Here is a 15,184-nt window from a genome sequence, read left to right as displayed (position 1 = left end):
ATACTGCTACATTTTCATATGACCATTTGTGAGGAAAATTAAGTCATTTATATGCATAATATAAAACTTCCAAGTCTTACTTAAGGCTCTACTGAAGAAATATTTCTTGATTCTCTGAAGCCTTTCACTGTAACAGCTGGCTTAGATATGAGTGCAGTGAAAGGCAGTCAATTTTTTCTCCTCATCCAGTATTCTGTTATTCATTATCTTTATTTGGAAGTATTTATAAATAATCATTCTTCCATACTTTGACCTCCAAAAAGTCATGTTTCATTTTCCTCCCTTCTAAAGAAAAAAATCAAGGAAATAAGGTGCCATCTCGCTTGAACTCTGTTTGCTCTGGCACATATTGCACTTTTCCCATCTCTGAGGTCCAAATCAGCATTTGTTATACCACTCTTGGCAATTTCTGTTGGCAGCAGTTGACTCGACCTTTTAATCCAGTTAGCTTTTTCCACTACAGTACTCAAATAATGAGCTGTAGGAAGAATTGCCTTTGGTCCATGGGTTGTGAGACACCAGCGTGAATCTTTGCCATCACAAATTCCTAGAGCTCAGATGCCTACAGCAGACCACGAAGAAAAACCCAGTCACAACAACAGCCTGTTTACCTTGGCAGGACAGCCTGGGCGTGAATGACTTGTCCCAGAGGACTGGATCTGTTCGCTGCCAGTGCAGAGAGTGCAGCCTGTGCTGCCCTCTCGCCGAGGCACAGGCAGGTGTCCAGCAGGGCGCGGGCGCGCGCGGTCACCGTGGGCTGGGCACTGATGCTCTCGTAGTCCCCGCGGGACAGGGCCTGCTGCGAGCGCAGCGCGTCCAGCACGTGGTTCAGCAGCCCTTCGGTCATGCAGCTCAGGATGCTCTGCCTCTGGCAGGCCAGGATTTGACAGCAGCTGCCTTTGCTGCAAGGACCTTGAGTGAAAAGGAAAACAAAATGAGATAAACCAAGTGGTTTTTTCATGCAGAAATTGTTAGCGAGTGATAGCATCGACACCAGAAATACAAACTCAGCCGAGGAAGGAAGGAGGAGGAGTTAGTTTGTTTGCAGTCTATGTTTGTAACTCGTCCAAAAGTATTTTCATCTCACGTTTGAAACTCAGGAAGACCAGATTACAGCAAATAAGTGTTTCTAAACCTCTGGGTGCTCAGATTGTGTGAGGGGAGAAGATTTTCAAGTCATGGCCTATTCATCTGTATTTAACTTTATGCAAAGCACCTTGGCTGGACACAGATGAGAAAACTTTCTCCTATAAAGGTGGAAGGACAGGTACCAGGTACTTCAAGGTAGCAGGAGAGTTTCAAACATGTAATGTGAAACTAGGAAAATGAATATAGATCAAAGCCAAACTAATGTGAAAAGCAAGACTCTTGATAAAATGCCTGAGAGCTTTGGGTTCTGCCTCTTTTCATGGGGTGATTAGAATACCTAGTGCTGAAATTAGGGTTTTTAGTGTACAGTAAATACCATACACCAAGAGAAACTTAATAACCAAAAGTTGTGTTGCTTTGGAGAGCATGCTTCTGTTATTCTGATTTCTGAGTGTTGGCAGGAGAGTTCTGTGATGAACTTTTCCTGCATGGTCTAGTCTGTTGATTTATCCAGAAATTATGTAATCACTAAATTGCCATGGAGAAGGACAGCCAGCTAAGTTGAGAATTGTTTTAGGCCAGTTTGCAAAAAGTTAGCATAAAAACCTCACAAAGCTTCACCCACAGGCAAAGAATCTTCACAAATCAAAAGCTGACCCTTTCTGCCTCTGTTCTGGAGGAAGACCTGAGATGATGTGAGAGGATGAAGGGTCCCCTATCATCTGTTTCTGTAGTCAATTGCTACTTTTGCAGAGGTAGGCAATACACAGCTTATGATTGCAAAAGAATATTCCAGACCTAAACATCTAATGTATTTCACATTAATGTGTGCTGTGGTTTTTGTATTTTTATCATGGTCTTTTCAGAACCATTCTCAGCCTCACTGTGGTCCTAAAATAAAACAAGCCAATGTTCTCAGTGGTCAGTGCCTGAACTTCTGAGAACAGAGGAGCAGCTATACACAAATAGAGAGACATTTGTATCAAGTTAGAATCAGTTATTACCCTGAATACCTGAAAATGTTTCCTCCAATGTTTCCTCCAAGTTTTAAACAATTTAAACACTGAGGTGTGGCCAAGGTGAGTACTGTCAGCTCAAAGTGGCAATGGTGCCTTACCTGTCACTGCTTGTCCCAGGTGCATTGGTTGTGGTCTGTGCTGAAGAGCCACTGCTGGGGATTTATGCTGACTGCTCTCTTTGCCTGCAGTTGAGCCAGATGAAGGATTTGTGCAAAAGGAGCTTGGTTTTCTTCTCTCAGAGCCTGGGTGATGTACAAAAAGGTGAAGATGAGCATGATTAGACCTTTGAATTGAACAACAAGAAATTACACATATATCAGCCACTGCAGGACACAGGAACTGAAGACTGACTCGAGATTACTTTGGCTCTTGTTAATACATCATTATAAAAAAAAAATGGCATTTATTACTACACACATCTGGCTTTTCTGTCTGTAGGCACTTGCTATTGAAGTTGTGGAACATTTTATTCTGTCCATAAGTCTGATGGCTATTGATCACAACTGAAGTGCTTGGAAATGCAGATGTTGCTATGGGTGAATTGACTTCTGATGTCTCAGTTTTTGTACCTGAGGGCATGAGAAATACAGGCTGTCTGTTCTTGACACAAATTTAAACAGGACAAATCCACATTGGAAAGGTAAATAAAATTACCCATATTGGAACAGTGATTATCAGGAATTATTCATATGTTCCTGGCAACATTGCCTTTTTAAAAATATCTCCGGATAAGATAAAGATTTTAAAGGTATCTCCATTTCTTAGCAGATTACAAAAAAACCCCACAAAGCTGGTGGCAGAAAGCAGCCTGATTCACTCAGTAGTCAAAAAAAAATTAGTACTTTTTTGGTTTTGTTTGGTTTTGTTTTTTCGTTCTATACATCTAAGTGGAAAGTTTTGTGGTGTCTCTGGTTTCTTGCAGTGAACTCATGCTGCAGATGATACCAGTAGAGAGCACAGCTCTAAGAAGTGACAATTTTACATGAAAAATTTCTATATACTAGTAATATTTGTCTTTTTCTTGTAACAGCTGGAGCTGAATATAATTCAAGACAGTGACCTTTGGTTGCATTCTGTGGGGTAGTACTTGACACACCAATCTCAATATTATCTCTTCCTGCTGTATTTGCACTGCTATCAGGTAGAACAGTTGATAAGCTTGGCACTGCAAGAGGAATTTTCTTGCTGATTAAGCGATTGCCTTTTTGTGGACAGATGATCTGAAAGAGATCAAAATAGAGAAGAGTTATCTTCTTGGCAACTTTTGTTCCAAAACCTTTTCTAAAGAGGAGAGGTTCAAAACAAACCCTAAGAGGAGGAGGTTGTTTCTGCAAGAGCAATGTCAGAGTGAGCTGCCTGGAACAAGGTAAAGCACTGGGGTTTGTTGGATGGAGTTATCCTGGCCAGGAACATTTTGCCCAAGTGCATTGCACAGTGTCAGGGCTGTCAGGAGGAATGAGCAGCTGATGAAATACTCGGGAGCCTCCTGTGCCCCAAACTCACCTGTGAATTGCAGGTGCCTCTCTGCAGGGTGAAGGTCTCGGAGCCTTTGCATGCGTTCAGCGCTCTCTCCTGGAAGAAGAAAGCCACAGTAACTGCAGGGAGTGTGGATGTGGTTTGTGCCATCCACAGCTGTCAGGAGCAACAGTTCATAGCAACATAACTTCTACTGGCAACATGTGTTGTACTGCTAGGTACACTCAATGAACAGGACAGAGTGAACAGCCATGGAATCTGACAAAATTCTACCCTGTTACTCTTTCCAGTGTTTCACATTTATTTAAAACCCAGTGTTGAATCATAAGCTTGTATTGAGACAGACTGGGCTAGCTAGAACACGTTTGTCTTTAAGTAGCCAAACAGCATGGCCATCCTGTGTTCAGTGTGCCAAACTGTCTGCAGTAAGGATGTGTCAATACTTGAAACTTTTTTCCCAATTTGTACATCCACAGCAGAACTGTTAAACTATTTTTTTAGATTTTATACTTCAACAGTTGTGAATCAATTTCCCAGAAACTTCAGTATAATTTTCAGAGTAATTTTGGACTTATCAGTTCAGTTGTTTGAACAATAAACGATGATCACTAATAAAATAAATCTTCACAATCTAACAAAAATAAAACCTTGCTCAAGGGAGATTGAAGCATTAAATCATGGAGTATTTGGCAGTACAATTTTAAATAAACTTCAACAGTAGTAAGAATTACTTTGACTCTAACTATGCCACCTTTAAAACATTGATCAAGGCTGTTCTATAAGCCCAGAACGTGATTGCAACATATAGAAATAGTCCTGCATGCATCAACATACACAACACACAGCAATGAAACCATCAACACAGCATGGGTTGTGTAACTCCAGCAGAGTCCTTGTCCCAGTGAAGCCAGCTAGGATGCAGCTCTGCTTGTGGCAGTCCCATTTGTGCCAGAGCTCCCATGGCAGATGTGGAGTTACCTCCATCCCTCAGTCCTTGGTTGTTCCCCTTCCCCTCCTGTGGAATTAGAGAGCCCTGAGACCCTGGGATGAGCACGGCCTGAAAGCCTGGCAGTTTAGAAGCAGTGAAGGGTGCAGAGCAGTGCTGTTACTGATATTGCTCCAGGTACCAATGCTGTTCAGGTTTTGAACTAAATGCTTTCTAACCAGTAATAGAAAAAAACTGTCCTTGGTTCTAGTCCTAATCTGCAGTACTGGGCTGATGTTTGCTCTCACTCACATGGGTTTGCCAGTCTGACTCCAGGTGGTGACTAGAAAGAATTGTATTTTTCAAATAGCAGGTAGCAATTGACTAATATTCCAGAGAACCTCACGATATATATTCTACAATTTCTGAATGAACCTGAAGTGCCAAAGGGAACTCTCCAGCTCTCTGGCATGACCAGTAAAGCAATCAAGACAAAACCTTCACTGGTTTTGGGTCAGAAAGATTGCAATTGAATGAATAATGTTGTAGGAGAACAAGAAATTCTGCACTGACCTTTGCATCCATCAAATTGTAGATTGCTGCAGAAATTGCCTCCTTATTTATACTAGTCAAAACTCCATTTAGAAGGTGTACACATTCTGCAGGGGTAATAAAGCATTTTAAATACCACATTGTGTATGAAAGCATGTATACATTTAGGCATCATCATATTGCAACTAACTTTAATATTATATTGAGAAAATGGATGAAATAGAGGAAATTAGTTTAATACAACTTCCACCTCATACTTTATAGTAAACAAAATGTTGGAGAAAAATAAGTCAATTTCTGGTAGGAAGCTTCAGTTAGAGGAAACATCAAAGATAATCTAAAGACCTTTTCCACTTCAGTTGTTCGGAGTGCTAAAGCAATGCTCCTATAAAGACTGTCTCCATTACAGATCTTGCACAGAAGGAAATCCTGAATGTTACCTGCAGTGTGTGGTCTATAATCTGGTTCTTGATGCCAGCACAGAGCAATGAGGTGCAGCAGTCTGTTCCTCTCAGGCAAATTGCTTGGTATGAACTTTTCTGAAATGCCTGGCCGCAAACTGCTGCAGATTCCTCTCAAAACATCAAGCAGGGTTCCTTGACCTGCAATGTAAAGAAAATATCACTGCCAAAAAATATTAAAGACCTCTTAAAATGACATTCAATATATTGTGTATTTTAAAACAAAGACTGCTTTTTTAAAAGGAAAAATATATTAATGCTCTTGGAAGTAGATATGCTAGCCTTTAACATTAGCTATAGCTGCTTATTGCAACAGGACTTCATCTTTCAGGATGAAGAACTCTGTCCAATATTGAGTCACAAATGGTTATGTAAACTTGTACTGTAAACTACATGCACAGATTCCTCAGGAATACATGCTATTATTGTAAGCAGAGTTTTATATAAAGTCTTACACTTGCATTACAAGAATAGAACAAAATAACTGTTAAAAAAAGAAATCTACTTTGAGCAGCCTCAAGATGGCAGCCATAAGCTGTATGGGTATCTAGATGTTATTCCATGCAGTATTTTTTGAAGGTCCTCAGTAAAATGCAGGAGTCCTTCAATAAGTTTTGCCATGAAGAATGAAGCCCATAGCAAAGAAGCCCTTACTGATCTCCACTTCCATGAAACAGGGATTGATCCTAGACAGTAACAATTATTATATGATGCTTTGCAAACTAAGTTCTCTAAAACTGCTCACACTTTCATCTAAAAAATTAAGATTCCCTGCTTCCTTGAGATAATTCATCATGAACTGATATTTCTGGATTGGTATTTGAAACTCACAGCAACTGTAAAAATGAGTATTATGCTTATTCAATTAGCAACTTGTCACTGATTTTAAAATTCCAGCTGACAAGTATGAAGTGATATTCCTTCTCACTGATCCATGGAAAACCCAACTCAGTGGCAGTGCTTCAGCAAGCACAGGTTGATGATACTAGTGAGGAAAGAAGCTCTGCCTTTTCCCTTCAGAAAGAGCAGCTTCTTTGGAAACATACAGGATTTAGTGAGGAATTGTAAAATTTACATCCTCTAATGTGGAGCTTTGTGCTGTAACAGTAAGAGAAGGCAAAGGGACATCTGAAAAGATAGTGTTTTTATCAAAATTTCACTACAATAAGGGAATTTGTGGACAGCACAAAGTCTGACATGAACAATAAATACCTTCAAAGGGTTTCTGTCTGCTGAGGCTCTCCCAACACAGGATTCCAAAACTGAAAAAAGCCCAAAACCAGCAAAATGGTGAAAGACCATTCATTAGTTTGCAATCTTTATCTACATTCTCAGTTTCAAAAGCAAGTTTATTGCTTTAAGAGAAAGGAATTTTTCAAGACAAAGTCTATCCAAGTCTTTTCTAATTCAATGAGACCTTTTTTCAGTTCTCAATTGAGTTGTTCTTATAAAATCATCAAGTTAAGGGATTTTTATTGCTTAAATATGGGTTCAATTAGAATTACATTTCAGGTTACTGCCTTATCTCCATTTGATCTTTTGAATTTTGGAAGCTTCTCTTCTCCTTTCTCTATCATTATTGGTTTGTTCTTAGGTAATTTCAATATCAACTGAACTTTTCAGCAGGTACCAACAAACACATCAGTTAATGTACAAAAACTTGGTTCTGGTGCACTATGTTTTTATTTTCTTCAACAAATTTTGATGGGGCTCCTAACACCTTTTTCCATTTCCAGCATCCTAGGAGTAATTGCAGTGGGATCATAGATCTATACATATAACCCACAACTCAGATGCTACAAAATACAGTGATTTAACAAAAAGATCAAAAATCAGAGGCAGAAAAGAGGAGGCTGCTGGATGAGAAAAAACAGTCTGCAGGTAAGTCAGAAGCAAAGCAATCAAAAGGGGAAGAGGCAGTTCTAGGATAAACATATCTGTTTATTTATATATCTTGCTTGTATACTACAATCTTGTAGTGATTGCAGTAGTTTAAAGAGCCTCCTCTTTTGCCTTACTTTCACATAAAAATCTGGAAAGTATTCATGTAATGTGGACATACATGTAACTTAAATGTAATTTGTATTTCATGTATGACACAAATTTTTGCTTTTTCTGTTGCATTACTGTTTAGATGCACACAAATCTCATGCATCTGAGTCATATCTCAGCATCTTAAATGGGACACTATAGAGGGAAAGGTCTTATCTTTACCTGGGCCTGATCTAGGCATAAACAATTGTTTCTGAAACTAAGGCCAGCAACAGTTGACACTTATAAACTATGTGAAGCAGCTGTGAGGCTTTTAAATATATCTGAAAATTTTGGCAGCTTTGCACTTTTAAAACATTTAGGTCCATTATATAAATATTTATATGACTGACTTTGGGAACAGTTGTTAACCTTGATATCTGATTCACCAAATATGGGAATTTAAAATCTAATTCACTGCTGTAATTGGCCTCATGCCATACTATCCTACTGCATTATGTATGTCTGGCATTTTTACTGTAATGTCTTTGAAGAGAAGAGTTTTGGCAGCATTGTAGAGTGCAGCATGGACTGGGTATGACGTGGCCTTAGAGACTCCATTCACCTGTAAATGTCACCTTCCTGGGAAGGGAGGCCTCCTTCAAGTATTTCAGGAGGAAGATACACTAAATCCTGGCAGTTTCTCTGCTGGCAGTTCTGCAGGTCTGACCTCAGCTGCTGTTTCCTCCAGTTGCTTAGGCCATAATCTGATATCTACAGAAATGAGAGCAAAAGTAATTTTAGTAACAATAAAACAAGTCTTGATATCAAAAGTTGACTATTAACATCAATATATGTAACAATAGGATAATCACTGGATTTTATGGTAGTGGAATAAAAGTAGAAGCTCCTACCTTGGCTCTGTAGTGCACATCCAAAAGCACATTGGAAGGTTTGAGGCTGCAGTGGCAGAGAGCAGGTTCCAGGCTGTGAAGATGCTGCAGCCCTTCAGCCACATCTGACAGGATCCTTATGAGTAAGGGAAAGGGAACCTCTGGGTACAGCTGATGCTAAGTAACACAAAATACAGGGCTTGGTACTGTGAAGTTGTTGCTATTCCCATTTTCTTTTGACAACAAACAGAGCCACCATACAGAAACACAATGCAGAAACTGAAGAACAGATTGTGACTACTGTCCATAATTTACATGCTGATTGTTCTTTGATCTTGTAATTAATTTTATCACCTCTAAGATGACATCTTTTATCTACCTCATGGATGAGGGATTGGAGGGATCCATTGTTCATCCATTCAGTCACTATCCCCACAAGTCCATGGCACTGGTAAATCCCAAGGAAAGGCAGGAGATGTTCAGACTCATAGTGTCTGACACTTGCTATGTCCTGAAGTAGCAACTTCCACTCCCTGTAAAAAAAAATCAAGTCAGAGGCAGGTTAGACTGAAAGGAACTTCAGCAGGAGATGAGAGTGTAGGATGTGGAAATGAGAGAGAGCCCTATGGTTGAGCACAAGCTCAAACATATTTTTTTCTTTTTTAGTTTTTTTTAAATTGGTATTCTTTTACCAATAAACCCAATATCATATAATCTTCCAAACAATTGTAAGAATGTGAAGCAGTCATAATGTAGTGTGTTTTTTCTAATATAGAATGAAAGACCTCTGGATGCTTTAATGTGAACATAAGAGCCAGCTTAAAGCAGGATTGAAGTGTGAAGGAGGAGAAAGCTGGAGTATATGAAATGCTAGGAATAAAAGAAAGATTTACCTTTACTGTTCCAAATAACTTGTATTCTTCTGCTCTTAGTGACATCCCCTTCTGCAAGGAGATGATGTGTTTCCATGCACATCTCACTGTTTTGTAACCCTGGCTATTCTTCCCTCCTCCCATTTCCCCTGCTCTCATCTGTGCATGCTGGTTTAGATTAAATTCAACTGAGGTCTCTTCAGGGACCTCTAGAAAAATAGCACCTTATCATACCAGTATTTCTGATCCAGGTTTGTTCCAGTAGATTAATTATTGACTTCAGGATTAAGCTCTACTTCATTAAAAATTGTAAAAAAACATACAGCTTGTTTCTCAGTGAAATTGCCTCCAAGTTGCCTCTTGGCTGGTGAGGATTTCTAGGGATGGGGATGTGCTCAGGGATAGGTGATGCTGGATATGCCAGGATGTGTTGTGGTGCCAGCCCTGCAGGTGTGTGCTGCCCACCTGCCTGGTGGGTTGGGCAGATAAGAGCCATACCTGCCTGTGGTGTCCTGGCTGCTCAGCAGCTTCACAGAGATGGGAGTGTTCCAGGAAATATGAAAGGCTTTGAGTGCAAAGCCTGAGCCTGTCCTGATCAAGGTAAAGCTTTCCAAATCTTCCTGGGCCACCACAGGTAATGAATTGGCCATTTCTTGATGGCTGGCTTGGGGAAAAATGTGGCAGAAAAGAAAAAAGTTTTAAGAGGTTTTTTTGTCACAATTACCAAAGCACAGTGAAGTTGCACCACCCCTTACTTCCCAAATAACAAATCCAAAAGCCTTCCTTTCACCACTCTGTGTCAGACTTTCCTTACAAAGAGAGGAAAAAATGCACTAATTGCAAGGAGTGTCTGGACAATAATTTGCCATCTGAAGATGCAAGGTGCTAATTATTTGCTCATCATTATTTCTATCTGATGCCTTCAAAATAGTAGACCAGTACTTATAATATGAAATGTGATTTTAACTTGATACTGAATTATGTAGACAACAAACTAGCATCTTACAGTTGCATATCAGGCAAATAATTTCTCCACTTCTCATAAAAAAGGCAATTATTCAACAACTGATGTCAGCAAGTTCTGCACCATTCTTGCATATCATCTTTAGTACATCATACGTAAATGCAAAAGCAAAGAAAAAGGAACATTTCCTGCTGTTGTGAGCTGTCAGAATTCTGCTAAATGGAGTTGTGTCTTTGTACCCAGTAATTTTTTTTTTTTTTGGGGCAGTGCAGTGTCTGTGCAGCACCTCTCCAGGGCCAGCTGCACTTCTCAGACCCTTTTCATGGCATCAGATTAGAGACACCTTCTGCAAAGCCTCACTGTGTTACTGCATGAGTAACCCTTCTAATTACATCTGTGAAGCTCCATTAGACTGGAGGTAGCCAAAAAGTGAGAGGTTAAGGAGGAAAGCAGGCAATCTGAGATAACAGATGGCATAAACCAGCTGGCACTGGTAAGGATCACTACAGACCAGTGGTCAGTGAGTCAGAACTCCTCAAGCTGCAATATTCCCTTTGGGGTCCAGTAGACCAGGGCTAGAAAAGGGAACAGTGAGGGAACTGAATTGACTGTGAAGGATTCTTGAATGAGAATTGTGTCCTTTGAGGTGTGCGCTACAAAAAGAGCCTTTCTGCTGGGATGCAGAAGGGCTCAAAGCCCAGATAACTCTTTCTCCACAAGTAAAATAGAAACAAAATAATGAAGATAAATTTGCCTGTGATCTTCTAGTTCATGAGCATTTTATTGTTGGTTTATCTCAGTCTTGTCCTGCAGACACATTCACAATATAAGCCCAGTTTTGCCTCTAACCACAATCAAAATGCAAAAAGCAGCAGCTCATTTACCAGTTGAGCTTTAACAATATTTGATTCTGGTAGGAAAGCACAGTTGAACTTTTTGCTTTTTTGTTAGATTATTGTAGTTTGAAAGCAATAACTGCCTTAGGTGCTTCTCTGAAGTGTCCTTAAGAGATAAGACTGACAGGTTAACAATTTCATAAAATTTGAAAAGGTTCCTCTGAAGGAAGATAATTTTCTAAATGAGGCATTTATTCCTTAAAGTTGCAAACAGACCACACAAATCTACCAATTCTGAATGTAAAGGAGGTTATAATGCTGGCAGAAGCAAAATTATGCTTCATTTTTATTCTATACAGCAATAAATAATAATTTAAATAGCCAAAAAAATTTACTCAACTCCAACCATAGTGCAAGGAAGACCAAATAATGGTTTTACTACCTAAGCCATTCCTGAAAGTATTTATTTTTATTTAAAATGGAATCAAGTAATAATATAAACATTTTTAAAACTCTTGCTAACTGGCTAATTAGACAAAAATTAAAGCTAATCATCAGCTCCTATTTTGGATTTGCAAAATCTAATAAAACTGGTGATTTTTTTTAAAGTCAAAACAGAAACCACTTCAATCTTTATTGTTACAAACCATGTCATGACACGCTAAGCACCATTCTCCCTGTGTCTCTACATCTTTGTACTGCAAGGTACCAAGACATTCTTTGAATAATTCTGCTATTTTGAATGCTTTTTCTCCCATATCTATTAAAAATCTCATTATCAACCCCCAAAATCAATATTCCAGAGGTCACCTATGCAAGGAAACAGCTTGCATTATTTTTTAGTAAGACACTGAAAGTCTCAGATAACTTTGCCATCCTTGCCCAGCTGTGCAGGTGGAGGCATGAAGAAGACTGCTATAAAGCCATTTATTTCAAGTTTCTAATTATAAGGTAATTTTTAAAAGTTAATTCATAGCAAAGACATTTCCTTACTATGAGAGAAAATACATTAATATACAGGTGTCTCAAGGCAAAAAACTGGAAATAAAAATCAACTTACCTCTGGAAATACTAACATAAAACTACGGAATGATGGAGTGAAACTGCTGTGACACCAAGTGCGAGCCGGCATTCAAAAGCAGCTCGGGATTTCCTGCCGGTGAGTCAGCTGGGCTGTTGATCTCTGCTTTATTGGCTGCCTGCAAACACTTCACATTTCCTGGTCAGATACACAAACTGTAACTCCTTAGTGACGGCAGATAAGAGCGATTACAGAAACAGAGGTTGGACAGCGGCTTCTTCCACATCAAAGAATACCAAGAGGGAAAGGTATATAGCAGTGTATAGAAGGTATAACAATAATATCATATTGAATACAGCCCAGGTACAGAATTATGTGGAGCTGTGCTCAGACTGTGCAGCTGATACTGATCTCTGCAGTGGGTCAAGCTGACAGCACGAGTTAAAAACCCTGTAAACTTTTTGAGCCAAGTTGCTCTTAAAACAGGAAATAAATGCTGGGTTTCTGGTAGGAGGGTGGGCAGGCACAGGGTGATGTTGTGTTACACAGAAGCCAGGTTCAATGGGCTGACAAACAGCCCTCCCAAAGAGGATGTAGGGGTTAGGGTGAAAGTCAAGATGGTCATGAGCCAGGAGTGTGCTCTTATTGCAAAAGGAGAAAATTACATGCTGGGCTGCATTAAATACAGTCAGGAAAGTGAGATAAGTCATGGTGCCTCAGTGCCCAGAAATGGTGAGGCTGCTGCTGAAATACTGGAATCAGCTTTAGGGCCCTCAGTTCAAAGAAAATGTTGACAAACTGGAGAGGACACAATGCACAGCCACCAGGATGGGGCACATTCCTCACCACAGAGGCTCAGAGCCTTGCTGAGGAGGTATCAGTCCCAAAGCTACTTCAAAGCCAGCTTTGAAGGACATGAGGACAAACTCTTCTCCATAGTGGCAGATAACCACCAGTGGCATAGCAGGTGTCTTAACTTCAGAGCTTCAAGCCAGATGCTAGGAAAAAAAAAAATCACCAGGTGAGTAATGCAGTTCTTTATGGGCCACTCAGGTTTCAGAGCCTTCATCCTTTAAAGCTCCTGTAGGCTTAGCTAAACAAAACCCAAACCCATGGCTGAGCTGAGCCAGCACTGCCAGCAGTCCTGCCTTTAGCAGGAGGCTGAGCTAGAAAATGACAAAAGCTCTGTGCACTTTTAATTTTGTCAAAACCTTAGAGGGCCTAACTGTGTTCCTGCTAGGCCCCTAGAGCACACATTCCCACTGAAGGGTGATGGTTCTGCGGCATACAAGGTGGAAACTTGGAGAGAGAGCAATTGTTTCAGCTGGTCACATTTCATGCAAATTTCTCTATTTATAGAGTCTGATTTAAAACCGGTGTCAGTCAATGAGATTGTGTCCACAGACTTGTGTTGGTTTTGGATCAAATCCCAAGTTCCCCTCTCTCCCAGGGAGCAGTTAGCTCATCCTCCTGTGATCACAGGAAAGTCCCTAATGGCATCAAATCATGTGGCCAGGGCTGTGTGGCTGAGAGGAAGCACACCAAGAGGGGGAAGTTCAGAGTGTCCTTCTGCTGACAGTGAAACTCTGCCCAGCTCCAGCTTGCTCTGCCCAGCACACCCCTCCTGAAGGGAGACGTAGCATGAGGGGGCAGAAGCAGCAGAGGTGAGAAAAGTGACCTGCAAAATCCTAGAGAAGGCTGGAAGCATGTCAGGCTGTGTTGCTGGCACCACAGGATCCTCCTCCCCTTGGCTTTGATTTATCAACACCACGTTAATTTTTGTCCATATTCGATACTTCTGTGGAAAGTACATTGAAAATCTTTTCCTCTTCATAAGGTGTTGGCCTATCTGGCTCAGTGCTGCAGAAGAATCACAAACTCTTCAAAATCCATACAGCTAATTAAAGAAAGTTCTTCAGAGAAGCTTCATAGATAAATTTGAAAGACTTAATTTTACAGAAATTCTTTGACACCAAAAGTAGTTTTAGGTACTTCTGTATTTTTAGAATATCATGTGATGGAGAAACAGAGTACTGGAACAATCCCACATTTGTTTACTCCTTTTGACTATTGTTTTCAGCTTAAAAAAACCTTAGTATAAAACCAGAAAGCTTACTTTTAATCCATATGTGAAGAAAAAAGAAATTTACAAGCCAGTTTGCAGTGTAGGTCTGAGCTAATTAGACATCATTATTAACTGAATGTGTTAATTAAAAAAAATATCAGTATTTTACCTAAATATAATTTATCCAGAGAAATTTAAAGCTTCTCACATAACATGAAACACTTGTAAACAATAGGCAAGGAAATCCTCTATAGGCTCCCACAAGGCAGAAATGTCTTGTGCAGAAATCAGACAGTTAAGAAAACAAAACTTTAGTTTGACTGTAAATCATTGCATTTGTTTGGATTTTGGTTCTCCTTGCAATAATGTAAAATACTTGGAATAAGACCTTGCAGCCGAGGATAATGGGTAAGGCAGACACTGAATCATCCTCATGTCCCATGCCCAGCACTCAGTCACTGCCACAGAGGCCGCTCAGTATGCAGAGGCTGGAGAGGGGGGACACTCGTGCCAAAGCAGCAGCTCTGGGTGCCCAGGGCTGTGTGCTGCTCCCAGGGACAGGGGGACACTGAGTGCCACTGGAAATGCCACTGGGTGCACCACCAGCCTTAGGGAAGGGGAAACAACCATGAACAGAAAGGTAACCAGAGGAGAAGCACTGGAAATGATCGTGGTGTGAGTGCCTGCAGGATTCCTTCTGGTGAGTGAATCCAGCCATCACAGAGGGCTTGGCAGAGAGCATCTGACTATAACTGCAGGAGGAATTCTAGGTTACTTCTTGCGTGTGCATTCCTGCTAAATGACAGCACAAGTATTTCAGCAGAGTCATGGATCTAAAAAAACTCAGAGGCCAGTTTTTATTCTGTTCAGAAGAAAAACAAAACTGACCCTCAGATTGTCAAAGAATGAGTAGTTAAAAAACATCATATTTATTTACTTTTCAAAGTGTCCAAATAAGGTCTTTTAAAGCCTAACCAAAACAATGCAGGAAGAGCTAGAATTTTTGCCTTTTTAATGCAAACATTTTTTTGTGACTCACT

The 15,184-nt window shown here is 40.2% G+C and overlaps 1 protein-coding gene across 1 annotated transcript; it reads right to left on the bottom strand.

The window, feature by feature from the left end:
• Nucleotides 1-590: 590 nt before the first annotated feature.
• LOC135452977 (receptor-interacting serine/threonine-protein kinase 2-like) lies at nucleotides 591-12,161 on the bottom strand. The gene is given in 13 exon segments (XM_064723533.1): nucleotides 591-631; nucleotides 634-912; nucleotides 2,207-2,350; nucleotides 3,169-3,328; nucleotides 3,612-3,680; nucleotides 5,083-5,168; nucleotides 5,502-5,663; nucleotides 6,735-6,784; nucleotides 8,119-8,267; nucleotides 8,408-8,563; nucleotides 8,766-8,919; nucleotides 9,757-9,922; nucleotides 12,119-12,161. Coding segments are annotated over 12 exon segments (1,602 nt in total). The 5' UTR covers nucleotides 9,909-9,922; nucleotides 12,119-12,161.
• Between the last annotated feature and the right edge of the window lie 3,023 nt (nucleotides 12,162-15,184).

This window comes from Zonotrichia leucophrys, chromosome 11, assembly GCF_028769735.1.
Source record: "Zonotrichia leucophrys gambelii isolate GWCS_2022_RI chromosome 11, RI_Zleu_2.0, whole genome shotgun sequence".
In the NCBI taxonomy this organism is placed as follows: domain Eukaryota; kingdom Metazoa; phylum Chordata; class Aves; order Passeriformes; family Passerellidae; genus Zonotrichia; species Zonotrichia leucophrys.
Note: the sequence above shows the minus strand (reverse complement) of the source record. Positions and strands in the feature narration are given on the sequence as shown.